Below are 27,842 nucleotides of genomic sequence, written 5' to 3' on the forward strand. Positions count from 1 at the left end.
GTGAAGCACGTGTATAATCAGTCCAATGGAAAGACGAGACGTCATAGGCGGGTGACGTCATCGACCAGGAAACTATAAGGCAGCCCCGCTGACACAGATCGCGTTAGCTTCTGAAAAGCCTGAAGCAAGTCGGTCAGGGCATGCAGGAAGTATGGCAGGCGAACGAAGCATCTCGTTCCCTATCAGGGAACCAGGGTTACATACGTAACCTGAGACGTTACCTTTCAAGGGAACTCGAGCTGCGTTTGAGACGCGGTGGGAACCCCATACCCCATACCCACTACGCCATAATGCCAAATGCTCGTTCTGTGTGAAGTCCTTGCGCACACTAAGAAGCAAGCAACCTAGCCCCAGGAGTGGAGAGGTCTAGATCATAAAATCTGACAAATGTATGTGGTGAGGACCAGCCCGCCGCATTACAAATATCTTGAAGAGAAACTCCTGAAATTAAAGCCTTAGAGGCAGCCATACTCCTCGTGGAATGGGCCCGAACAGCCAAAGGTGAAGGCTGTCCGGCCGCTTCATAAGCCAGTGAAATAGCCTCAACTACTCACTTGCTCATCTGTTTAGATGCAGGGCAACCTATCTAGGTAACCCGAAGCAGACAAATAACTGCTCTTATATATACGCCACAGGGCAGCTCTGTGGACATAAGCATCCAAAGCCCGGACAGGGCATAACAGATTAAGTTTTTCCTGATCTGGAGGTGGATGACAGAAGGCATGCAGCACAAATGACCTGCAAATTTAGTAGGGACCTAGGAATACAACCCGGCAAGGGGTGAAGAAAGACTATCACCATACCAGGTGTAATCCAAGTACGTGCAGGCCTCAGCCTCATGTACCACGGAGAAGACAAAATAAGAATCTCTCCTCAGAGATAACCCAGCAAAGAAACATTCATTGCAGAAATCAAGCACTGTACCATAGGGCAGATAGCAAGATTCAGAAGGCGTTCTCCGCACCAGGCAGAGAACAGTTTCCATTTCAATGCATATTCAGTCTTCTCGTGGAGGGAGCTCTAGACTGGAGTATGGTCCCCACGACCTCAGTCGAGAGACCTGAATCTATGAGCTGGGTCCCCTCAGAGGCCGAGCCCATAGTATCCATAACTCCGGATGAGAGTAACTCCCGGGAGCAAATATATCGGGAAATGCGTACAGGTGTAGCCTCAACCACACCTAATACGTTGCATCCAGTTCAAGCAGAGCTGGATGCGTCAGTGAGAACCACATAGGGCAATGCGTTGTATAAAACAATGCAAAAGGTAGACTTGTTTTTCCTTTTAGTTTTGACCGAAGTTCTCCCAAAGGAGCTCCACCACCTCGGGGTGAAGTCTCCATTTTCCGGGCCTCAGCCCCTGCCTCTTTTCTTTTAACAGGATATCTGCTCTGATATACGAGACCATCAGTGTGTTGTCCGGAAGGACAAGCACATGGTGACCTCTCAGGTCTGGCAGGAAGTATTTGACAGCTCAAAATACCGCCATCATTTCTAGCCGATTTATGTGCCAAGAACGTTGATGGTCCTGCCAAAGACCTTTCGCCGAGCGGCCACTCATGACCGCCCCCCATCCCGTGAGGGAAGCATCCGTCGAAAGTGTTACGCGTCGACACTGGGCCCTGGGCGAGGAACCAAGGTTTCTTCCACATGACCAAGGCACGAAGGCAACGCCGCGTGACCTTGATCATGCGAAATGGATTTCCCCTCGGAGAAAACCCCTTGATCCTGAGCCACCACTGCAAAGGTCTCATGTACAAAAGGCCAAAAGTGATTACGTTGGACGCAGCTGCCATGAGCCCCAACAGTCTCTGAAACTGTTTCACAGTGAGTGACTGGCCTAGTTTTACCCCCTTTACGGCTGTGAGAATCGCAGAAATACATGCAGGAGACAGACGTGCTTGCATTATTGTCGAATCCCATAAAACACCCAGAAAAGTGGTCCTCTGAGCTGGGAGGAGCACACTCTTCTTGGCGTTGAGCCACAACCCCAATCTCTTTATGTGAGACAGAACGACATCTCGATGCCGAACTGCCATCTGCTCGGACTGAGCTAAAATCAACCAATCGTCGAGATAATTTAATACGCGAATGCCCTGGAGTCTCAGAGGAGCCAGAGCTGCATCCACGCATTTTGTAAAGTCAAGTCAAGTCAAGTCAAGTTTATTTGTATAGCGCTTTTCACAATACAGATTGTATCAAAGCAGCTTCACAGTATTAAATTAAAATAATACAACAAAGTTTGTTTCAAGAGGAATTTATTGATTGATAAAATTAAATTAAATATCCCCAAAATATCCCCAAAGGTGTGGGAGATAAACCTAGGCCGAAGGGAATAACCCAATACTGGTATGCTTCGCCCCCGAAAGCAAACCTCAGGAAATGAAGCTAGCGTAAGTTCTGCCAGGAAGACTCAATCGTTCACGTCATGTATTACCTTCTCATCTATCCAATCATATCCTAATAGCCAGTATAAAAGGGTGGTACTTACACATGTCTGAGTTCGCAGATGCTGTCGCTTCAACCACCTCCATCCTCCCCATCCACCACCAAGACGGGACTTTTCCATCATCTCCCTAACATTTCTATGCTGGGTCCTCCCCTCCATCCTCCCCATCACCTCCAGACGGGCTCTCCCCTCTACCCCGAAGACGCCAGGATGTCCTCTCCTCCTTCCACCCCACCACCACCAGATGGCCCCCTTCCTTACTTCGCAGGGGGTGAGCTGCGCCCCTGCCTTCGTCTTCAGGCAGGATATGCAGATTCCGTACCCTCGGAATGCGAGTTACGGACGGGGCCTACGCCAAAGAATTTGATTGTTTGCTGAGCTCTTAAATAAATGTTCATTGTCACAGTATTAATTCTCCAGAGTCTTTCTGGTAGAACTTCCTGTGATGAGGATGGATAGATACATGGAAGTACGCGTCCTTCAAGTCTATTTTGACAAACCAGTCCTCGGACTGAATCTGTTACACAATCATATTAGCGTAAGAATACTTTGAACTTGAGATTCTGAAACCTGCTGTTTAATTGACGCAGGTCTAGAATAGGACGCAACCCCTCACCCTCTTTCGGAACAATGAAGTTACGGGTGTAAAACCCTGACTGTCTGCTGGGAGGAGGAACCCCTTCTGTAGCTCCTTTTGCAGAAGTATCAGTACTTCCTGCTCCATAACCAGAGCCTGCTCGGGGTCCACCACTGTGGGGAGGACCCCTAGAAATCTGGGCGGACGAGAACCGAACTGAATTCTGAACCCCTTTCTATAGTGTGCAGGACCCACTGAGAAATATATGGCAGTAGTTTCCACGCTGCCAGAAATTCTACTAGGAGAACCAGTCTCTCGAGACTGGCCTCTGGATTTGGTTGAACAGTCACTTTGGTGCCCTGAAGCGGCGAACCGGCAGGGAACAACCGAACTGACCGTTCAACGCCCCTCCTCGGAGGATCGTATGGGGACGCTGACACCTCGGTGCCCAAAGATGAATTAATAATATTAAGAAGAGGTTACATGACCTCTGTAACCATCTCTTTCAGTAGCTTAGTCGGTATAGGGTCTAACATACATACGTCGATTTAGATGATTTATCGAGTTTAGTGAATTATTCATCTTCTATAGCAATGAATGAATCGAATTTTTCCGTAGGGAGACTACAATGCACTGCCTGATGCGATACTGTAGTAGACGGTTGCATGGGTATAATTTTCTCCCTGATATTATCAATCTTATAAGTGAAGAAGTTCATAAAGTCATTATTGCTATGCTGGTTGGAAACTTCTGGGCTTGAAGCTTTATTTTTCGTTAGTTTAGCCACTGTTTCAAATAAATACCTAGGGTTTTGTTTATTTTTTCTTCTAATAGGGTTGAAAAATAAGCAGATCTAGCAGCTTTTAAGGCCTCTCTGTATGCAATCGAGCTCTGTTTCCATGAAATGTGAAATACCTCTAGTTTTGTTTTCTTCCAGTTGTGCTAAATTTTTCTGGCTGCTCTCTTAAGGGCCCGAGTGTGCTCGTTGTACCACGGCGTTGGACTATTTTCTTTAATCTTCTTTAAGCGCAACGGATGAACTGTGTCTAAAGTGCTGGGAAAGAGAGAGTTAAAAGTTTCTGTCGCAATATCGAGTTCTTCTAAGCTATCTGGGATGCTGAGATGATGAAACTGATCAGGAAGATTATTAATAAAGCAATCTTTAGTGGCAGAAGTGATAGTGAAGTGAAGTTTACACGAGACTAGATAATGATCTGAGATGTCATCGCTCTACTGCAGAATTTCAACAGCCTCAACATTGATTCCGTGTGATAATATTAGATCTAGAGTATGATTACGACAATGAGTAGGTACTGACACATGTTGTCTAACAATAGAGTTAAGAATGTCTTTAAATGCCAATCCCAATGCATCTTTTTCGTCATCTACATGTATATTAAAATCACCAACAATTAGGCCTTTATCTGCAGCCAGTACTAACTCTGATAGAAAATCAGCAAATTCTTTGATAAAGTCTGTATGGTGCCCTGGTGGCCTGTATACAGTAGCCAGCACAAATCTCAAATGTGATTTATCATTTACACTGCATTAAGCACCGACACTTCAAAATAATTATATTTGAAACTAGACTTCTTGGTTATTCTGAAAATATTACTATAAATTACAGCAACACCTCCCCCTTTACCTTTCAGACGAGGTTCATTTTTATAACAGTAATCTTGCGGGGTGGATTTATTTAAGCTCATGTGCAAGGTAAAAGTGTGCAAGCAGACCATCTACGGGACAAGCCGGATTCCACCATATCTTTAAGTACACAATAATAATCTTTTACATTGTAATCCTTTTAATTTTATTATTTGGCATGCTTGTGTGCTGCTGTGCGTCCCTGTGTGTTTAATAAGCAGAATGTACGCGCATTGTGGACCCGCCTATAGGCGCACATTACTAACGCGCTCTTTAAATAACCAAAAAATATTGTGCCATTGACTTTAGACCAGGTTTCAGTTGGTCAATGGCGCAGTCTATTTCTGTTGCCTTAAAATAGCAACGAGCCAACAATGCGCCAGAACACACCTCGTTTTAAGACCAGCGCCATGGGCGCACAAATGGGCGCAAATGCATTTGCTATTTAAACAACGTGGCGCAGGATGTGAAAATGATAACTGCATTGGACTGAAACTAGCAAAAAACACTTGCGTCGCGCTTGGCGCTGCATTGCGCCGGGTGTAAGATAGGGCCCTTAGTGTCTTAAGGACTTTTCCAAGTGCATGTGCAACAATTGTTTATGGTTCATTAAAAATCCATAAAAAATCATTATTTAAACCCTTTCCAATAAAGATCTGTAAAACTGATTTGAAGTTATCTTTAAAATACAGTATCCTGAAAAAGGGACATTTCTTTTCTTTTTTTTCTTCTTTTTTTTCTTTTTTTGTTGAGTAAAGAAAAAAATGTTGTACAAATTGTACATTTGTACAATGTACAACATTGTTGTACAATGTTGTACATTTTTGTTGTTGTACAAATGTAGAAAAAAAAATTACTGTAAGTAAGAGATTCATTAAGCAATGTAGACATCTTCATTGATTATTTTGTACTTTGTGAAATACCAATAAATTGAGATGAGCGACAGCTTTTTAGTAATTATAATGGGAGCACTCTTTGCATGCTTACAAGTCTATATAATCTATTGAATACAAATTTGTATGCTGCTTAGAAGACCAACAGCCAGTTACACACTGCGTAACGTTTCGGAAGTGAAATCCACATATGAACACGGGATTCGCTCTCGAAATTACAATGACTGACATAGCATAATAACCATAGCACGGGACAATAATATGGCATGTCAAAATAGATACACATTAATCAATGTAAATGCAGACTAACAGATTAATAGCAAAAATATTTGGTAACACTTTAGATTAGGGAACACTATTCACTTTTAACTAGTTGCTTATTAGCATGCATATTACTAGCATATTGACTGTTTATTAGTACTTATAAAGCACATATTAATGCCTTGTTCTGCATGACCATTTTCTTGATCCCTAAACCCTACCCCATACCTAAACATATCCACTACAACAACTACCTCACTAACTATCAAGCGGGTTTTCCCTATGACACTGAGTACATGTTCTTGTAGTGTCATCCGTTAATCAGCATTTTCCTGACATCATCAGAGAAGGCATCTTTTTCTCTTCATTTTGATGTACTAACGCTAAAAAAGAACTGCCTGAAGTGAAAAATAAAATTATATATATATATATATATATATATATATATATATATATATATATTATATATATATATATATATATATATATATATATATATATATATATATATATGCCCAAAATCACTCAAACACACATCACAGCATAATAACGAGTTCTAGGGACTTCCTAGGAACACTTGAATAAAGCATATATTTAACCAGTAGACAATATTCAAATTCCTTTTGAACGTCTCATCAACCGTTTTTTCTCAGAGGCAAAACTGGACAGTGAGAAATGTCAGAGCTGTAAAATGATCTCGCTTAATACTCTTGAAAGTACCCATTTGAAAGAACCATTTAGTAACGACTTATTCTGGGGGGGAAAAAATTGAAATTGTTTCTGAAAAACAAGGAGCTAATGTATTCTGAGCACAGTGTCTTCTGTTCACACATCTGCTAGAATGGGTTTATTTTAGTCAGGTGAAGACTGCTGCCTGTGATGACTGTATGCCTCAGGGGCCACAAGTTCAGCCATCTAGTTTACACAGGTCTTAAGGTTACGAACCACACACAAGTCCACCCATAGAGTTGATGTGGCCTTGGGTTTCCCTCTTAATAATTGCTACATTATGACAGAAAAATGCTATGTATGATGTCTAATTTACTTTCCCATTAGTCACACTTACTATATAGCAAATTTCTCATTGCTGCTGGTCTCTTAAAGGGGACATCGGATGAAATATTCACTTTTTTTAAGCTTTTTTGCATTTAGTTAGGTTTCTGGTGTGTCAGCCAGCTCAGAAAAGCTGAAAATAAAATATGCTGCCAGTTTGTTATGGGCTGTCATAGTCTGAAACTGTGTCATCCAGCAAGCTGTTACAATTTGCATCCGGTTTTTACGTAGATAGCTAGAGCAACTCTGATGGACTCTGCCGCATAGACCCCACCCTGAGCGAGTTGTACATTGTCCACCATTTTCTCCAGGCCGGAGCAGCTGTAGCGACATGAATGTCTTGTAAGCAACTCAGGTGTTTTGTTGTTGGATGTAAGAGTAACAGTCTTCGTGTACTCCCGACATCAGAGCCGTAGAAGACGCAGTGGATTAGTTTTATTTTTGAAGGTAATACAATATAAAGTTTACCAGTTTATTAAGCACCCCCTGAAAAGGCATAATGTCTTTATATATTTTTACTGTTAGTTGTAACAAGTGTTTTTGAGTAATTCACTGTTTATGCTGATGATAATGAAAGGGAGAGAGAGAGTTTATGGATGAGACTAATGCGCACTTCTTCTTCTGTGTTTTATTCAGCTCTTACGGTGATTTCTGGAGTAAAAACAGTTGCTTCATCTTTTTTGTGATGTACAATAAAGTTCATAAAACTCATCAGTAAAGTTTTGGCCATAATTCGGACGGGGTCCTCTACAACAGGCTTGTACTAATAGTGGATAAAAACAAGATGACAACACAAGTTATAACCGTAATTAAACTAAACTATACCTTTTCTATCTCCATGCAGCTTATATTCTTTGGCTCTGTTGGCATCATTTTCCAACTCCCAAAAATGGGCAATTTCAACATGCTATAAAAATGATCTGTGGGGTATTTTGAGCTAAAACTTCACATACACACTCTGGCGACATCAGAAACTTATTTAACATCTTGTAAAAAGTGACACAATAGGGCCCCTTTAAAAAAAATTAAATAAAAAATAAACATTCGGAAAGCAGCTGGCATTTTTTGCATCAGTGCCAGACTGTATACAGTTCTGGTGGTAAATCCAAAGGGACAAATACTTCAACAGCACTTTGCAGAGTTGTTACATAGCTACAGTAGTAAACAGCTGTTGCTACACTGGAAAACATTTAAATCAGTGGTGTTTATGTACACATGGGCATCAAACAATCCAAACATAGACATGATTGCTTGTTCTGACAGAGGAACTGTTCACTGATGACATCAACCTGCCTTCAGATCGCTGAGTTTCCACACAATCAGGAAGTTTTTATTTTTCATTTGTATTTTGGTGTGTTTAGTAATTCTGAAAGGATCTAAATGGAGTGTTCTCTGTGGTCTTGTTTGGTATGACAGGTTGACTTGTGCTTATTTGTTTAGCTGTAGTAAGTGCAGAGCAGCAGAGTGAGTACATTTGAGTTGTAAAGAATGTCTGCAGTGACATTTTTACGAAGTATGTTTGCAAAAAAAGAAGGTTCTGTCTTAAATTAATTTAGGACTTGAACTCTGCTTAGGACCAAAAAGCAGTTGTTAAGACCAAGCAAGCAAGTTTTTTTTTTGAAATCTAATCTAGGATCATATTTCCTGCTGTCAAACCATTATTATCCGACAGTAACCCGAGGGAAACGGTTCCAGGTCCAGCACTTCTTCTCTGGGGTACTTTATGGATTCAGGCCGCAGTCATTGAAGCCGAGACACTAATAAAACCAAAGTCCCTGACTCTGCATGAAGAAATGATGAATGCAGTAAGTCTGCATGGGGACTCCACAGTAAGTATGTATAGGGAGTTGTCAGCAGAAATTTAGATGACTGCTCTTTAAGTAAACTGCTTTTTAAGGGCTCCAGGTTGGTGTTTAACTTGAGGTGATGGTCCAAAGCCAAAAGGTCTACTGGTGCTACATAATTGGTCATGACCGCAGTTATACATAATCATGCATACTGATCATTTCCTTACTGAACACCATGAAGACTCAATAGAACGGCTTTTAAACACAGTGTGTTTCTCAGGAACCAAAGCTAAACTATTCATAATAGGCAAACTTTGGATGGTAAACGTGTTAATTAATTATTCAAAAAATACTATATATACTAGAAATATACTTTATAAAAACAGGAAAATGCAAGAAACAAAGCAACATGTTTTTGTTTTTTCCAAACAATATACTGACTTAATTAGAGTAATACATACTCTGTCTATTTAGTGTTTTACTTGTCAGCCCCAATAATTCTTTAAATTATCTTAATTTGGATGTTTTTCCTAATATACATTTTCTAAGAATTTAAGATAATTGATTGATTAGCCATACTAATTAAAATATTACTGATCAATTCATGATGTTCAGCTTTTTGAGAGTCTAACAACAATCAGCAACATTAACATTAATAATCAAATTAATGCCAAATTAGTGTTACTAACCATGTTGACTTCTGAAATGGAGTCAATACTGGCAATATTTATACTCATTCCCACGATGACCGGAGGACCTACAGAAAAGACAAAGAGAGAGAAAAAAGTTCAGTTAATTACAACATCATTGTACCACAACATCATCAGAGGTTTATCTATGATGCCTATTTGAGGAAAAAAACAAAAAAATGTATGTAAAAACTGGAGACTTTTTCACAGACATACACTTCTATATCTAAAAAATCTTCCAACAAATCTCTGGGTACATTTGAACCCGGCGAACTTTATCAAATCCACTGATTATTTCATGATATATTCATTGTATAAAACCGGACACTTGTAAACACAAAGAATCTTTGTTTCCAGACAGACCTAATCCTTTGCCTTTACTACGGGAAGTTCTGTAAAGCTCACCAATCAGAGTAAAGCTTGGTAGATCAATGAAACAAAACAAAAAAAGCCCCAAAAAAACTTTGCAATATGCATCAGACGGTCAGTGAACAGACTGTGGGTGTGCTGTCTGAGACTGAGACATTTATGAGAAAAACAACCTTGTAAACATTGGCGAATTTGCAAGTGAGAACGCCTTGTGTTACATAAGCACCACAAACTGGATAAAGCCTATACCAAATAGCTACAAAGAGGAAATACATGAAAATAGCTCATGAAATTCATTATTTAGCCAAAGCATTTCCCCCCAAATAAAATCACTATTTTAAGTGCCTTCCTTTACTAAATTCATATAGAAGTTGTGAATTGTTTATTATTAATTGTGCTCAGTAATCTGAGGTTTTACGTTTTAAACTTCTACTAAAAGTACAAGTACAAGTACTTGCTGACTAAATTACCAAGTATGGCATTTGCCTTGTGGGTGAGGAGTTAGTCAGATAACTTCACTTGTTTGCTGCTTTAGAAATAATTTACAATTAGTACAAAATTTAGATTAAAATTAACTTAAGGTTTCATTTCTAGTCAACAAAAACACTTGTCAGGTACTAAGTGAAGAAGCTATAAGCGGATGGAAACCATAAATCATTTTTAAAAAATCAATGAAATCACTTTTATGATATAATATCTTATTCAGACGCAGACTCAAGTGTGCATAATAATACTTCTCTTTTAATCAATCAACTCAAAATGTTAATATTTAACCATTTGCAATAAATATGGAAAAGCATACCAACTTAAATTTAATAATATAGTATTTTAAAATATATATTTTCTATAGCAGAGCGAGTTTGTTTCAGCCACTGTACTGTGCTAGCTACGATTTTCAGAGACAAACATTTACACCATGACACTCTAAATTGGCTGCTGTTGCAGTGCATGTCAATATTTCTTTAGTTCCATAAAAAATACAGAAACGTGGTTATGAGCAGAACATACCAGGTGTGACATTTGGTATTCTTAGCCATGAGGGCCAAGAAAACTCCTGAATGAGAGCTGGTTAACGTTATCCAAAAGTCAACAACAACAAAAAAAAAGTGTCAAAATCAGCGGAAAAGAAGAATCATTTCAGAGAAAGAGCAAGTTATACAAAGTCAAAAAAGTATATATTTGGATCAATAAATCATGCACTGTAAAACCAAGAAAATCCCAACACAACACAAAACAATTTGACATCCACACACACTCCCAAATTCTCCTAGACACACAGTTCTTGAGAGAAACGGAATGTCTGATTCATAAGGGAATCAGTTAATTCAGTTCACAAAAATTGTCTATTTACCTCAATTCATTATGACTTCAATTTTGTTCTGCTATCGTACATTTTTCTGTCCCTTAAACTGTCCCTTTACGATTATTTTACACGGTGCCTTCTGACATTTCCTTTGTTTGGCATCCATCTTCTGTGCTGTCTTAAAATATCTCTTAGATGCCATCCAGACCCACAAAAAAACAAAACAAAAAAAACATCATTCTTTTGACTGCAGTTTTGAAATATTTACTAACTGAGCACTTGACTGAGAGTGCAGTCTTCCATCTCGCTGTGTATCATCTCCATCTTCTTTGTGCAGTGGAACTTTTTTCACCCCCATCTTTTCACTGCTGACATGTTTGCATGTCATTCCGCCTCACTCCTTAAATGCCTGCAGTTCCGTTAATCTCTCACCCCACCTCATAAAAACCAAAGAGCGAGAGAAACGCCGCTCGTGGAGAAAAGGGAAAATGGAGCCATTTTCCTGTGCGCTTTTTGAAGGCAACCAGCAAGAATATTCCCAGGAGATGTCAAAGTACATTCATTGGCTAGTTGTAAAACGTCTCAGGTTACGTATGTAACCCTGGTTCCCTGAGAGGGAACGAGACGCTGCGTCGAGACGCGGTGGGAACGCCCTGCGTGATTGCGTCGTGAAGCACGTGTATAATCAGTCCAATGGAAAGACGAGACGTCATAGGCGGGTGACGTCATCGACCAGGAAACTATAAGGCAGCCCCGCTGACACAGATCGCGTTAGCTTCTGAAAAGCCGAAGCAAGTCGATCACAGGCATGCAGGGAGTATGGCAAGGCGACGCAGCGTCTCGTTCCCTCTCAGGGAACCAGGGTTACATACGTAACCCTTTCAAGGGAACTCGAGCTGCGTCGAGACGCGGTGGGAACCCTATACCCACGACGCCATATGACAAATGCCTGTTCTGTATGAAGACCGTGCGCATACTAGGAAACAAGCACCCTAGACCTTGGAGTGGAGCCTAGGTCCAAGTCATAAAATCTAACAAATGTATGCGGTGAGGACCTGCCTGCCGCATTACAAATGTCATAGAGTGAAACTCCTGATAATAAAGCCTTAGAGGCAGCCATACTCCTGGTAGAATGGGCTGGGACAGCCAAAGGTGAAGGCTGTCCCGCCGCTTCATAAGCAAGTGAGATAGCCTCAACCACTCACTTGCTCATTATCTGTTTAGATGCAGGGCAACCTATCTTAGGTAACCCGAAGCAGACAAATAACTGCTCTTATATATACGCCACAGGGCAGCTCTGTGGACATAAGCATCCAAAGCCCGGACAGGGCATAACAGATTACGTTTTTCCTGATCTGGAGGTGGAGGACAGAAGGCCTGCAGCACAAATGACCCTCAAATTTAGTAGGGACCTAGGAATACAACCCGGCAAGGGGTGAAGAAAGACTATCACCATACCAGGTGCAAATCCAAGTACGTGCAGGCCTCAGCCTCATGTACCACGGAGAAGACGAAATAAGAATCTCTCCTCAGAGATAACCCAGCAAAGAAACAGTCATTGCAGAAATCAAGTACTGTACCATAGGGCAGATAGCAAGATTCAGATATTCAGTCTTCTCGTGGAGGGAGCTCTAGACTGGAGTATGGTCTCCACGACCTCAGTCGAGAGACCTGAATCTAGGAGCTGGGCCCCCTCAGAGGCCGAGCCCATAGTATCCGTAACTCCGGATGAGAGTAACTCCCGGGAGAAAAGATATCGGGAAATGCGTACAGGTGTAGCCTCAACCACACCTAATACGTAGCATCCAGTTCAAGCAGAGCTGGATGTGTCAGGGAGAACCACATAGGGCAATGCGTTGTATAAAACGATGTGAAAGGTAGACTTGAGTTTTGACCGAAGTTCTCCCAAAGGAGCTCCACCACCTTGGGGTGAAGTCTCCATTCCCCGGGCCTCAGCCCCTGTCTCAACAGGATATCTGCTCTGATATACGAGACCATCAGTGTGTTGTCCGGAAGGACAAGCACATGGTGACCTCTCAGGTCTGGCAGGAAGTATTTGAGAGCTCGAAATACCGCCATCATTTCTAGCCGATTTATGTGCCAAGAACGTTGATGGTCCTGCAAAAGACCTTTCGCCGAGCGGCCACTCATGACCGCCCCCCATCCCGTGAGGGAAGCATCCGACGAAAGCGTTACACGTCGACAAGAAGCCCCCAGCACTGGGCTTCTGTAGTTTCTTCCACATGACCAAGGCACGAAGGCATCGCCGCGTGACCTTGATCGTGCGAAATGGATTTCCCCTCGGAGAAAACCCCTTGATCCTGAGCCACCACTGCAAAGGTCTCATGTACAAAAGGCCAAAAGTGATTACGTTGGATGCAGCTGCCATGAGGCCCAACAGTCTCTGAAACTGTTTCACAGTGAGTGACTGGCCCTAGTTTTACCCCCTTTACGTGCAGGAGACGTGCTTGCATTATTGTCGAATCCCATAAAACACCCAGAAAAGTGGTCCTCTGAGCTGGGAGGAGCACACTCTTTTTGGCGTTGAGCCACAACCCCAACCTCTTTATGTGAGACAGAACGACATCTCGATGCCGAACTGCCAACTGCTCGGACTGAGCTAAAATCAACCAATCGTCGAGATAATTTGATACGCGAATGCCCTGGAGTCTCAGAGGAGCCAGAGCTGCATCCACGCATCCACGCATTTTGTAAAGATGCGGGGTGATAAACCTAGGCCGAAGGGAAGAACCCAATACTGGTATGCTTCGCCCCCGAAAGCAAACCTCAGGAACTTCCTGTGATGAGGATGGATAGATCCTCATCACATCACTGGAAGTACGCGTCCTTCAAGTCTATTGTGACAAACCAGTCCTCGGACTGAATCTGTTGCACAATCATATTAGCGTAAGCATACTTTGAACTTGAGATTCTGAAACCTGCTGTTTAATTGACGCAGGTCTAGAATAGGACGCAACCCCTCACCCTCTTTCGGAACAATGAAGTAACGGCTGTAAAACCCTGACTGTCTGCTGGGAGGAGGAACCCCTTCTATAGCTCCTTTTGCAGAAGTATCAGTACTTCCTGCTCCATAACCAGAGCCTGCTCGGGGTCCACCACTGTGGGGAGGACCCCTAGAAATCTGGGCGGACGAGAACCAAACTGAATTCTGAACCCTTTTCCATAGTGTGCAGGACCCACTGAGAAATATATGGCAGTAGTTTCCACGCTGCCAGAAATTCTACTAGGAGAACCAGTCTCTCGAGACTGGCCTCTGGATTTGGTTGAACAGTCACTTTGGTGCCCTGAAGCGGCGAACCGGCAGGGAACAACCAAACTGACCGTTCTACGCCCCTCCTCGGAGGATCGTATGGGGATGCTGACACCTCGGTGCCCTGAACGGAGAACCGGCAGGGAACAACCGAACTGGCAGCGCTGCGACCATCCTCAGAGAGTCGCACCCCAGAGGGTGCCGAGGAGAAACGATTTCTCAAAACCGTCCCTGCCCCGGAGGAACCTTCAGAAGCCTGATAGCCTCAGCGTCAGGACTTCTTGTCTAAGTTTTAATAGAGATAACGACAGTCCTCAGATCTTGCCTACCTCTAACTAGCTTTGTTCCTACGGCCCTCCTCAGAGGATCGCTGGAAAAAAGCAGGCACCTCGGCGCCCTGAAACGGCGAACCGGCAGGGAAACCGAAATGACTGCTCTACGACCCTCCTCGGAGGATCGTTTGGGGACGCTGACACCTCGGTGTCCTGAAACGGCAAACCGGCAGAAAAACCGAACTGGCAGCGTTGCGACCCTCCTCAGAGAGTCGCACCCCAGAGGGCACCGAGGAGAAACGATTTCTCAAAACCATCCCTACCCCGGAGGGGACCACCCTCAGAAGCCTGCAGCCTCGGTGTCAGGGCTTCTTCATCCAAGCTATTTTAGAGATAAAAAAGTCCTCAGATCTTGCATATCTCTAACTGGCTAGACTGCGACCGCCACCCAGGTCCCCCTCGATTGTGGAGGAGCCCGAATGGCGACGCTCTGTTTTGCTGCATTTTATTTATGCTGCGAGGAGCTTTAGTAGGCTGAGACTGCTATCGCCCAGCAGTCTCAGGAACATTAGATCGGTGAGGAAGAAACTTCTGGAATGCCTCTGAATAATTTATTCTTCGTTTTATTGAAAGCAGAGCGTCCAGAAGAAAAGACATATTTTATCTTTATTTATCTTTACATCAGAAAAACGATATATATATATATATATATATATATATATCACTCTGTGGCCACCAGCAGGAAAACAACCGAACTGGCAGCGCTGCGACCCTCCTCAGAGAGTCGCCCCCCAGAGGACGCCGAGGAGAAATGATTTCTCGAAACCGTCCCTCCCCGGTATAGTTATCTGTTGCGCGATGCAATTCTCGAATAGCGTCAGTGCTGACATCCTCACATTCATCCATGTCCTTATATACTTTACCCACCAGCGCTGCCTTTTTTTAAATTTTATTTATGATGGCTGGTGGGTAACGTCGGGGTTATGATGACGCCGACTCGGGAGAGAGATAGCTCACAAGCGTCTCTTAAACTCGAGGCACTGTCATACCATGATACTTAATACCCACAACATTACTATAGTAGAAGTTTGGGAATTAAACACATAAATAGAAACCGGTTTATTCCACGATCTCGACACCTCAGTGTGGAGATAGGGAAAAAACGGCATTCCCTGACGAGGAGGCTGAGATATAGAGTTTTCCTTATATTTTCACTCTCATAATAACCGGCTGGCCAGTAATTTTTAACTTAGCAACAGCACTAGATAAAACCTCCTTTTAAAAGTTTATTTTCTTTTTCTCCTCTTTATTCAACAGAGTTATGAGCTGACTTATTTATTTATTGAAAACTCATACATCTGCTTTATTCTTTATATTTTTTATTGTTTTGTTCTCTTAACAAGAACACTAACGATACCAATTCCTCGGAACTGGAAATCGCAGCATGAGTGCCTCATCCCGGGGAGGAGAAACCGCAGAGCGTGCTTTTCCCCGAGATAAGGCACTGGATCTAACAGGTGAAGGCAGAGATAGGGCGGGGCCCGTCTCAAACCCCGCTGTTCGATCCATTCGCGATCCCCAAGATGCGCGTCGACGCCGTGCCTCGGCAGCAGCGGGACCCGCGCCTCGGGGAGCGCGCACCGAACCGTCCTCCTCGAAGAACGGCCGGCGGGAGCGGAGCGTCCTCACGGACAGCTTCTCGCAATGCTCACAGTCAGCCCCCTCGAGAACTGACTGTTGGCATGCTCCACTCCCAAACAAGCAACACAAAGCTGAAGTGTGTGTCCCCACCCGTGATATAACGTGGGCAGGGAACAACACAACGCTTGCTTGCTCTCTTTTGCCATAATATATATATATTGCAACTTGACAGACAACAATAAATATGACAAGGACAGAATACACAGATCGCTTGCTGAAGGCACAGAAGCTAACGCGATCTGTGTCAGCGGGGCTGCCTTATAGTTTCCTGGTCGATGACGTCACCCGCCTATGACGTCTCGTCTTTCCATTGGACTGATTATACACGTGCTTCACGACGCAATCACGCAGGGCGTTCCCACCGCGTCTCGACGCAGCTCGAGTTCCCTTGAAAGGGAACAGCGAAGCCTGAAATCACCCGCACGCTCCTGCCGTTACATATTTTTAACCCGGGATTCCATGAAACTAAGGAACATTGGAGAAAGGTGCCCCGGATACTCTCTCCCTCAGCTTCAATGCCACAGCTCAAAATAAAACCACTTCTACCAGAAAGACTCGGGAGATAGAATGATGTAACAAAGCATTAATTTATTGACAGCCCAGCAAGCAATTATTTATAAAGTTCTTTGGCGTAGTGTCCATAGTGCATAATCCGAGAGGTAGCGGATCTGCATTTCCTGCCTGAAGACGAAGGCAGGGACGCAGCCAACCCCGGGAGGTATGGACAGGACCATCCTGGTGGTGGTGGGGAGGGTGGAGGTAATTGCGTCAGCGTCTGCGAACTCAAACAGATGTAAGTACCGATCTTTTATACAGCAAGTATTAGGACATGATTGGATAGATGTGAAGGTAATAAGTGACGTAGTAATTGAGTCTTCCTGGCAGAACTTATGCTAAAGCTTTCATTTACCTGTGTCCGAGACTCTTAGAGTGAAAGTGTGTTTCAGCCTGCTCTCCTACTACTCTGATCATTAGAAAGTGCTGTACATGTTAGCCATCTTCCTTATGAACACTTGTGCTCCCACAGCTTAAAGGGATACTTCACCGTTTTTTCATATTAAACTATGTTATTCCCTTAACTAAGACGAGTTGATACATACCTCTATCGTCTCAGTGCGTGCACTAAATCCCTCTGTCTTGCGGCGAAACTTTGTTAGCCCAGTTCATTTAATATGGGCCAAGCAGAGAAGATACCAAACACCTCCACGTTTTCCCTATTTAAATACAGTTACTCGCGAAGTGTAACTCGACCTAGGACGGTGACACAAAACAAAACGTTGCGCTTTTCTAAGCGTGTAAAATGGATAACTATTTTGTATGGCGGAATACCATAGCAAGTGCTTGTAAGCACTTCGACTTGGCGCAGTAATATCTTCACTCGTGAAAAATCCTCTCACCGGCCCCCGCTCCCTCTAGTGAAGATATTACTGCGCCAAGTCGAAGTGCTTACAAGCACTTGCTATGGTATTCCGCCATACAAAATAGTTATCCATTTTACACGCTTAGAAAAGCGCAACGTTTTGTTTTGTGTCACCGTCCTAGATCGAGTTACACTTCGCGAGTAACTGTATTTAAATAGGGAAAACGTGGAGGTGTTTGGTATCTTCTCTGCTTGGCCCATATTAAATGAACTGGGCTAACAAAGTTTCGCCGCAAGACAGAGGGATTTAGTGCACGCACTGAGACGATAGAGGTATGTATCAACTCGTCTTAGTTAAGGGAATAACATAGTTTAATATGAAAAAACTGTGAAGTATCCCTTTAAAAGAAAGTTCCGGTGTGGTATCTAATTCCGACTCCCCGTGAGATTCCGACTCCCCTGCATTTTCCTATGAGAGTAGGATTAGGTTTAGGTGTGGGCGGTGGACTTTAGAGATAGGGACCACTCAGGGGGCAGCCTCCCAACCGAATGAACCAATCAGAAGCAGTGGAGTCAAAATTTGGGGAGGAAGTGCTCGAAGGAGGCCGGTATGCACTGGTACGCAGTACCAGCACTTCTAAACTTTAATCTATAGCGTACTGCAAGCCCTCACTTTTCCTTACTTCTCACATGTCGCCAGTACTCTGACTGCCCCGCTCCTGGAATGCGATTTCAATCGAGGTGGATACTGGTAATACTGGTTTTGCATGCTCATGAGAGGAGTTACTGCTCATTTATAAGGTGTAGAGAGTTAAATAAAGTTAATGTAGGATTTACCTTTGCATATCTTAATTGAACACGTTTCATAATTGATGAACTGCAACATTGACACAGTTATTGAACTAAACTGAATCAACACTGAACTGACTTGTGCTGAAAAATGACAGTATTGCTTTCTGTAGAGCTGTTTTACAGCTAAAAGTGAATTTGTTTCATGATGAATTTTGCACCATCAACACTTGTTTTCCTGTTTATTACTGTGAAGCTGCTTTATTGTATAAAGTGCTATATAAATAAATGTGACTTGACATGACATTTAGAAGGTTAGTAGGCAATATTTATATGGAAGCCTGTTCCTGCTTCAGAGTAAAACATAAAATAAATAAAAAGTAATAGTAAATGTAATATCTAAAAACTGGGTCTTTGTATCTCATAATTGCAACTCTTAAAGGACAAGTTCGGTATTTTACACTCCATTGACTTGTATTGGATGAAAAACTACGATAAAACCTGTTGGAAAGCATCTTTTGCAGCAATTTTTGTGTGAGCATATCAGTGAACACCCCTGACCACTCGGTGAGTTTCACGTCTTTGTAAACGAAAGTTTAATGCGTTTTAGGAAGAATTATTCCAGTGCACCTATGCAACCATTGTGGAGGTGGGGGGGGTGCTACCACAGAAACCGAAAATTCTCGGGCCAGCAGCATTTGTCCAAATTTCAATCTTAACCATTGAATTTCATCAGAAACGATCTGAAAACAGGGCTTTAAGTGTAAAATCCCGAACTTGTCCTTTAAATATCTCTCAGTTAACTTTTTACTATAAGGTGGAAGCAGGCATTGATTGTTTTACATTAGTCTTATGCCCCGTCCACACTACTGCGTTTTCGTTTAAAAACGGAGACCTTTTGCTACGTTTGCACCTCCCGTCCACACTAAAACGGCAAAAACGGAGACCCAAAACGGAGAATTTTAGAAACGCTGCCGACCCGTTTTTCGTTTTGAATCTCCAGAGGGCGTGAAATGCTATTTCATGCATACTGAGCATTTTACACTGTTAAAGAGTTGGATTCCCATGCTAAACATGGACAAAGTTTCAAAAATTAAGTTGTACGTTTGATGGAGTTTTTCTGTGCCAAAAATACTCCTTCCGGTTTGTCACAAGTTTCGGAAAGTTTTTTTTCGAGTATGGGCGTGTGTGACGTCAGATGGGGCGGAATTTTCTTATACGGGTCCTAAGGGCACTTCTCCCGGAAGGGCGCGCGCGCACCCGTAGACCAGAGCGAGAGAGCGAAAGCAGTACGCCCATCAAAGCGCTGTGCTCGGCTTTAGGTAAGTCATCAACGGAGTTATGCAAGTGTTCTTGGTTGTTCCCTGCATTTCGACGATGATTGTTTTATAAACAAGGCCCAGTTCGACGCCGGATTTGCAGATCGTCTAATGCTTAAGGATGGAGCAGTCCCAACGATAAAGGTTCATGGCCGTGCGTTGGAACCGCAGGCGGTGAGTAAAACTGCTTCAAATGTCTGTGTGTTGTTAGCTATCGGCGCGTAAGCACAGCAAGTAAACAACATGATCACGTATAGTTAATGTATCTATGGAGCATGCGATGTATGGTGTGTGTGTGTGATTCGCGCTCGTGATTCTTTAGCTCCGCCCACACGGCACGCCTCCAGCCGCTCGTTTTTTTCCGGAAAGACTCGGTACAGCCTATCTTTTTTTTATAAATATAATAAAACTAAAGACTTTTTGGAGATATGAAGGATGCAATACTAGCTCTATGCCCTTTCCAGGGTGCTGGAGGGTTCACGGGAGTTTGCCCAACCAATCCACATGTGCTTTGTGGATTTGGAGAAGGCATTCGACTGTGTCCCTCGCGACATCCTGTGGAGGGTGCTCTGGGAGTATGGGGTCTGGGGACCTCTGCTAAGGGATTTCCGGTCCCTGTTTGACCGGAGCAGTAGCTTGGTTCGCATTGCCGGCAGTAAGTCAGACTCCCGGTGCATGTTGGACTCCGGCAGGGATGCCCTTTGTCACCGGTTCCATTCATAATTTTTATGGACAGAATTTCTAGGCGCAGCCAGGGGCCGGAGAGTGTCCAGTTTGGGGACCACACAATTTCGTCTCTGCTTTTTGCGGATGATGTTGTCGTGTTGTCCTCATCAGACCAGGACCTCCAGCGTGCACTGGGGCGGTTTGCAGCCGAGTGTGAAGTGGCTGGGATGAGAATCAGCACCTCCAAGTCCGAGGCCATGGTTCTCAGTCGGCAGAGGGTGGTTTGCCCACTTCAGGTTGGTGGAGAGTTCCTGTCTCAAGTGGAGGAGTTCAAGTATCTGGGGATCTTGTTCATGAGTGAGGGAAGGATGGAACGACAGACGGATCGGTGCAGCTTCTGCAGTAATGTGGACGATGTACCGGTCTGTCGTGGTGAAGAAGGAGCTGTGCTGCAACGTGAAGCTCTTGATTTACCGGTCGATCTACGTTCCTACTATCACCTATGGTCATGAGCTGTGGGTCATGACCGAAAGGACAAGATCCCGGATACAGGCGGTCGAAATGAGCTTTCTCCGCAGGGTGGCTGGGCGCTGCTTTAGAGATAGGGTGAGGAGCTCGGTCATTCGGGAGGAGCTCAGAGTAGTGCTGCTGCTCCTCCACATTGAGAGGAGCCAGCTGAGGTGGCTCGGGCATCTGTTCCGGATGCCTCCTGGACGCCTTCCCGGGGAGGTGTTCCAGGCACGTCCCACCGGGAAGAGACCTCGAGGAAGACCTAGGACACGCTGGAGGGATCATGTCTCCTGGCTGGCCTGGGAACGCCTCGGTATTCCACTGGAAGAGCTGGAGGAAGTGTCTAGGGAGAGGGAAGTCTGGGCGTCTCTGCTTAGACTGCTGCCCCCGCGACCCGGCCCCGGATAAGCAGAAGAAGATGGATGGATGGATGGATGGATGGATGGATGGATGGATGGATGGATGGATAGTTTTGTTTAAGTTGTGTTAAATTCTGTTTTTAGTTGTGAAAACAAAGTTAAAAAAATGGATGGTAGTTTTGACAGGAAATATTATTAAGCCTTTGTTCACACTAAAATCATGTTTATATGCATACTGTTTAAGTCAGGTTGGTATAATACTAAAACAGTGAGTATTTGAATAGCCACTTTCACTTTTGTTGTAAGTGCCCAGATTTTACTTTTTTTACTCTTTCCCCGCCAATTTTTCTGAAAAACAAGAATTGATTTCATCTGTTTTTGAAATTGCCGTTATTATTATACTATGTAAAATATCAATTAAAAGGAAGAAAAAACAGGCGATAGCATATGTAAGCAGATGCATATGTAAATCAACATTAAACAGCATATAAATCAAAACTGCCTAATGTTACTGAATGAAATGTCACCCAGGATGAGGTATAGGACTGTGAATCTTTGAGGGTGTTGATGGACTCGATCTACTCCATTTATGTTTGGATCATCGTTTTGAATAAGATCCAGATGTAGTCTTTGACAAAAACACGTTTTTCTCAGCTGTTTGATTAAAATATTGCTTTTTATTAATGAAACTTACCCACATTCAAGTGTTGATAAAAAAAGAATGCATTAAGCTAGAATATATATTAAATATTTTAAATTATGCCACACATTCTTTCGGTTTTGTACAAACTCGTACTCATCCGATTTCACAATAAAAAGAAACAAGGCCACTCATAAGGATTTTTTTTTCTACTGCATATTCTGACACTTGCGTCTTGCACAAGGCAAAGGATGCTGCTTTTCTAAAGAAACACACAAAGCACAAAATGGCAGATCATTTCAATTAGTAGCTGTCAATTGTTCAATATGGCTCTTTGTGCCATTGCTCCTTTAGAATACCCTGTCATTTAGAATTCATTTGCGCTTTTCATTGAATTCATCCCCCTTCCTAAAACCCACCACCAACCACTTCAAGAATTTAGTGTGTTTCCACCCATTTTTTCCTCTCTGACTGCACTAGCAGATGGCACAATCATCTGTGTACATATTTAAATGACAAATGTAAGGCAGGTGGCATCTCTCGAGACGCTTACTCCATTCAGAGGACCACTTTGCTCCTCCAATGCCTTTGTTTTGCAAAACTGTGGGCAGATCACAAGGAGCCTGTGCCCGACACAGCAAAAAAAACAAAAACAAAAAAAAAAAACAGTAGAAAACAGCAAAAATAGCAGTTCTGACGGAACACAAGTGCCAAGGATACTGCGTCCCGGGATGAATTCTCGTGGGCCACCGCTTTTTCCCTAAGCAGGTTTTCACTGACACAGCAATGTATCTCTCCTGCAGGTAATGATGACGGTAATGCCTTGTGTTTGTGTTGAACCTCTTTCCTTAGGAGAGAGCTGAAAGTGCTTACTAGTGGGGGGTGAAGGAAACTCATAGCAGTCGATCCGGATGATGTATAGCTGCAAGTCTTCGGCAAAACAGTGGATTGCCAAGGATTTATTGCCCCAATTAGCTTAGAAGTTGATGAGCTTTCACGGCATAACAGAGCATAATATAACTACATCTCAGTTTGAGCTAAACAAATACATACACACAGGTCAGGAGTCCTGTACCGAAGGTGTGATTATGTGAGGTGCCCTAGAGCTCCCTCTACTGACACTACAGGTTCCTGCAGGGCTATTTCATCTTCTGCATTTGCTGTGAAGCATTCTGTTTTATTCTAAAGACAAGACATCAGTGCATCAGGAGTGTAGTAGAATATATGTTATCTATTGATCATTTCCTGTATAATTTTTGGGTGTTCTGGGCAAATATCAATTAAATGCTATATTGATGAAGCTAAAAGCATTTGTATAAGTGCATGGTTGCTTAATCCATGGTGGAAAAAAAGCAATTGCATTTAAATTAGAGTAAGGACAGGCCCACATGTCTTTCATCAACACAGTCACGCACAGCACCATACATGGAGAAACAGAGTGGCGAAGAAAATACCACTCTTCCTCCTGATTCAAAATTCTAATCATCAACTCATTGCTTAGCAACAGAGGGGTTCCATAGCAACAAGGCAGCATTGTCACTCTAACATCGCAACGAGAGACACGGTGCTTTTCATACATTGTATTCAATATGCTTCATTTTTCCCTCTCATGAATGGCCAAACGTTGGCATCGTGTCCCTTTCTCAGATGAGGAACATATACGGCGACTCTGTTAAATCATTTGAGATGGATGGAACACTGAGGAGTGGATAAACATATAAATAGATGTTTAAGCCACATGTTTAAAACATGAAGCGTTCCATGTGCCAGAATGAAAGGAGAATATTTATATGTTGCTCTACCTGACATTTGTAGTTATTAACACAGCGTTGACATTTAAAAAAGTCTCTGGATGTGGTGAGTCAGAACTAACAACTTATTTATTAATAAGCTGAAATAGTCATTTGGAAACTCCTACACTAAAAAAAGAACACTAACACTAAATAGTGGACACCCGGTATGAGATTTATATTAATTAGATTAATAATCAAAAGATAATAAGACCAATTTCCATATTTATAAAATAAATAGATTAATTTATCTACTGTAGTTATCCAATACCTGACACTTTCCATGGATTTTTGGAACTCTCCATAATATTACCAACATTTTAAAGAACTGTGTGCATTTTTTGTTATAATTATGATAATTATGTTAGAAATAACATAAAATTAACCTAACATTAAAAGCAGCTAGTTTTAAACACATCAAATGTCAAGCAATACCGTAACTTGTTTAAAGTATGAAAAAAAAAATATATAATAATGTAATATTTTTGTTCCACATTTTCTGCTGAACCCTGACAGCTTAATTATTTTTCTTATTTGAATTTAATTGAATGAATATTGGTAGAACCAAGTCACACAAATCAGTTTTAAACTATGGACTAATATTTTAGTAATCTTGTTAAAAATGGATGGACAATAAAACAGCTCCAATCATTTCAGGCCCTATTTTGTACCTTATTCATAGAAAGTGTCACCTGCATCGATATAAGGGTTTAAAATTGCAGTTATTAATGTATGCATCATGCAAAGATTCTTACTGTTAATTAATCATTGCTGTGACACTGTTTGTCAAGCTGTATATGAGAATAATCAAAATAGTTAAAATTATTTTCTTTAATTAATAGTACTTCAACATTAACACACATTTGGTGTGGGTAATTTGTGTGTCCGTGGCTAACAAAAGAGCCTTGTGACACTGACAGTCTTTGATGAATTAAAGCGCTCTTCAAACTCAGAGGCCAGAACAAAGAGATGAATGTGTACAGTTCTGCAAGTTTTAGGAAACTCAGCAAGCAGCCATATGGCACATTTGCAGAAATACACATCAGCAAGAAGAAACACCTAGCTGAACTGCGTCAGCCTACAGTACAACTTCAGGTTTTTTTTCTGGGTTATATATATATATATATATATATATATATATATATATATATATATATATATATATATATATATATATATAACCCAGAAAAAAGAAAAAAAAAACTTCACCAACTAAAGCACAATGCAGTTCATGATAACTGCTTACATTTATTATTCTATGACTTTCAGCCAATGTTGCTGTGTAGGGACACATACGGTAAATATACAGAGTCGCAGTGCCACAGTGTTACACTTTTTGTGAAAATATGAATATCTGCATATCAAGCTGGGATCAGAGATAGTGTCAGTATTCAGTAACGTGGCCATTTCCAACACCGATAAGGAGAACACTTTGTAGGATTCAGTGAAGCTAGGATAAAAACTGAAAAATAATTCCAAACCTATAAGCATTAAGGAGCAACATTTGCCCCCTTAAATTGATTTCCAAGGGCATTTTTAAGGCCAGCTTTCAAACCTTGCATTCCCTTTCTTAAAAATTCTTAAATCCTTATTCGTTTTCAGTTAGAATTATAAGACACTATATGGCTGTTACCAATCAAATCAGTCTCAGTAAAATCCATCTTTGCACTGGAGAGGTGACACAGAAGCTGCAGGTGCAGTGGCATTTAGATGTATTTACACATGCTGTTTTATGCAGCTCAGAGATGCCATGAATGCATTTACAGTGCAGTGCAAATACTTTATATATGAAACTAAAACCACCAGTAGGTGGCGGCAAGTCACTATCTTAATGAGTGAGTTATTGGTTGATTCATTTCACCAACTGTGTACAATGGCTGATTGATTAAGGAATGAAGAAAGTGGCTGTCTTTATAAATAGCTCAGAATCATTGATATGATCAGATTCGTTCAAAACAACTGAATCATTGAGGAACGAAACACCATGATGGCAGCAATTTCCTACTCTCTGAATAGGCACTTCTTTTGAAGAAATCACTTCACCACAGTCTAAAAGTACATCCATAGTAAGTATGTATATAGTATTAATGTGTGTAGTATAAATATAAAATGCGGACATACTACAGCCATCATGTGTCATAGTCATGTGACATGTCCAGAGCTAATTTGAGCCGAATCCTTCCGGATCCTGCTCCGGAAAATTTCAGATTTTGGATTTTTGCATTCCGGCATTTGTTTTTAAACTATTCGCCACTAGCAAATGCCATTTACAAATCTGTAATGCAAGATTTTACAGACGTACATAGCCACCGCGTTATGGAGGATGTTCAGATATTTATTTTAAATTTGTTATTAACTTGTGTTTACTTTGCTCAAATAGTGCACTTGGCCAGCTACAGAGAAACTGATAGCTAGGCAATAGACAATTGACCAATCCTGAGTGGCAACGTCACTACATGCAATAGAATAGAATTCCAGCGCGAGAATGGTTTGTAATCGTGCCGTGCTGAACCAAGCTCAAATGTAAATATAAATGGAACTGTTTCTTATCATTCTAAGTGGCTATTGATTCATCCGAATTTATTTTAATGTTCCCCCAACAGACACTTACGTATGTAACCCTCGTTCCATGAGGAGAGAACGGAGATGTTACGTCAGTGAATGACGAAATGGGGGTTTCGCATAGAAGCCTATCACCTTTGAGTTTTAGAAAACGAGCCAATGACATGAAAATGCCTTGGGTCTGGCATGCCGCGACTCCGCCCCACCGTGTGGGTATAAAAGGAGGAGCGGTGGCAATCTCGCATTATGTTTCCTCTCTGAGGAGCTGAGACTGAACTCCCAATTCCAGCGGTACAGCGGTTGTGGCAGAGGGACGTAATGTCTCCGTCCCCTCCTCAGGGAACGAGGGTTACATACGTAACCGAGACATTCCCTTTCGTTCAGTCACTACGAGTTACGTCAGTGAATGACAAAATGGGGATCCCAATTCAGTCACCCCACATTGGCTGTCTTCCAGTGCCCTGCGCAAGACTGAGCTCCTTGCCATGAGACAAGCACGGATGAAGGGCTAGGCTTAACGCAAGAATACCAAGGTACACTGGGTAACATATCCCAGGAGGAACATGTAAAACAATGCCTACCCGTAGGGTCTTAGAATACACATATGACCTGAGTATGGGATGCATATGGAAGACTCAGAGGTATCCAGTCCATGGAGTGGAATGGCGCAGCAAGCGATGACACCGAGCGGGCCTAATACCGGCCACTGGTGGCGAGTACATGAGAGGACACTGGCTCCACTCAGAGATTATAGAATCTTGCGAATGTGTTGGGTGTCGCCCAGCCTGCAGCTCTGCAGATGTCTGTCAGCGAGGCGCCATGCGCTAGAGCCCAAGAGCTCTGTGTTCTGTCTACGTAAGCACGGAGGGCGCATACCGGACAGAGCAGTGCCAAGGCTGGGTCTGCCTCCTCCGAGGGCAGCGCTTGCAGGTTCACCACCTGATCTCTGAACGGAGTGGTGGGAACCTTGGGCACGTATCCAGGCCGGGGTCTCAGGATCACGTGAGAGTTGGCGATAGTGGCAACATACACTTTGAGGGTGGAGGGAGACAGCCTTCACTCCAACCCATCTTGCAGGAAGGAAAGCACAACACTGATCGGGCATTTTCTGTGGTCTTCTCGGCGAGAAGAGCACCAGGTGACGAAGAGGTTCCACATCAACGCATAGGCGTTTCGTGTGGACAAGGCTCTAGCAGAAGTGATGGTAGCCACCACCGGAGGTGCCAGAGGGTGCCCCGTCTCTGGGAAAGGAGGTCCTTCCTCAGAGAAATTGGCCAGGGAGGTTCGGTCGCGAGGAGTACAAGTTCGGAGAACCAGGTCCAGGTGGGCCAATGAGGCGCAAGCAAGAAGGCTCACTGGGGGAAACGCATACTTGCGGAGGCCCCGTGGCCAGATGTGCGCCAGAGTATCTGTGCCGAGTGTGCCCTTGGTCAGGTAGTAAAACAGGCTGCAATGGGAAGAGTCGTGGGAGGCAAACATATCTACCTCTGCGTCGCCGAACTGTTCCCAAATCAGCTGAACCGTCTGGGGATGGAGTCTCCATTCTCCAGGAAGTGGCTGAAACTGTGAGAGCTCGTCG

General features: G+C 42.8%; 1 protein-coding gene across 1 annotated transcript in view; it reads right to left on the bottom strand.

The window, feature by feature from the left end:
- Window positions 1-27,842, bottom strand: part of gabrb4 (gamma-aminobutyric acid type A receptor subunit beta4) — a 101,739-nt gene that overhangs the window by 42,578 nt on the left and 31,319 nt on the right. The window contains exon 3 of the mRNA XM_082141334.1: window positions 9,353-9,420. Within this exon, the coding sequence (XP_081997460.1) occupies window positions 9,353-9,420 (68 nt within the window). The remainder of the gene's footprint in view (window positions 1-9,352; window positions 9,421-27,842) is intronic.

The sequence above is a fragment of the Leuciscus leuciscus genome (genome assembly GCF_965113295.1).
Source record: "Leuciscus leuciscus genome assembly, chromosome: 16".
NCBI classification, from domain to species: Eukaryota; Metazoa; Chordata; class Actinopteri; order Cypriniformes; family Leuciscidae; genus Leuciscus; species Leuciscus leuciscus.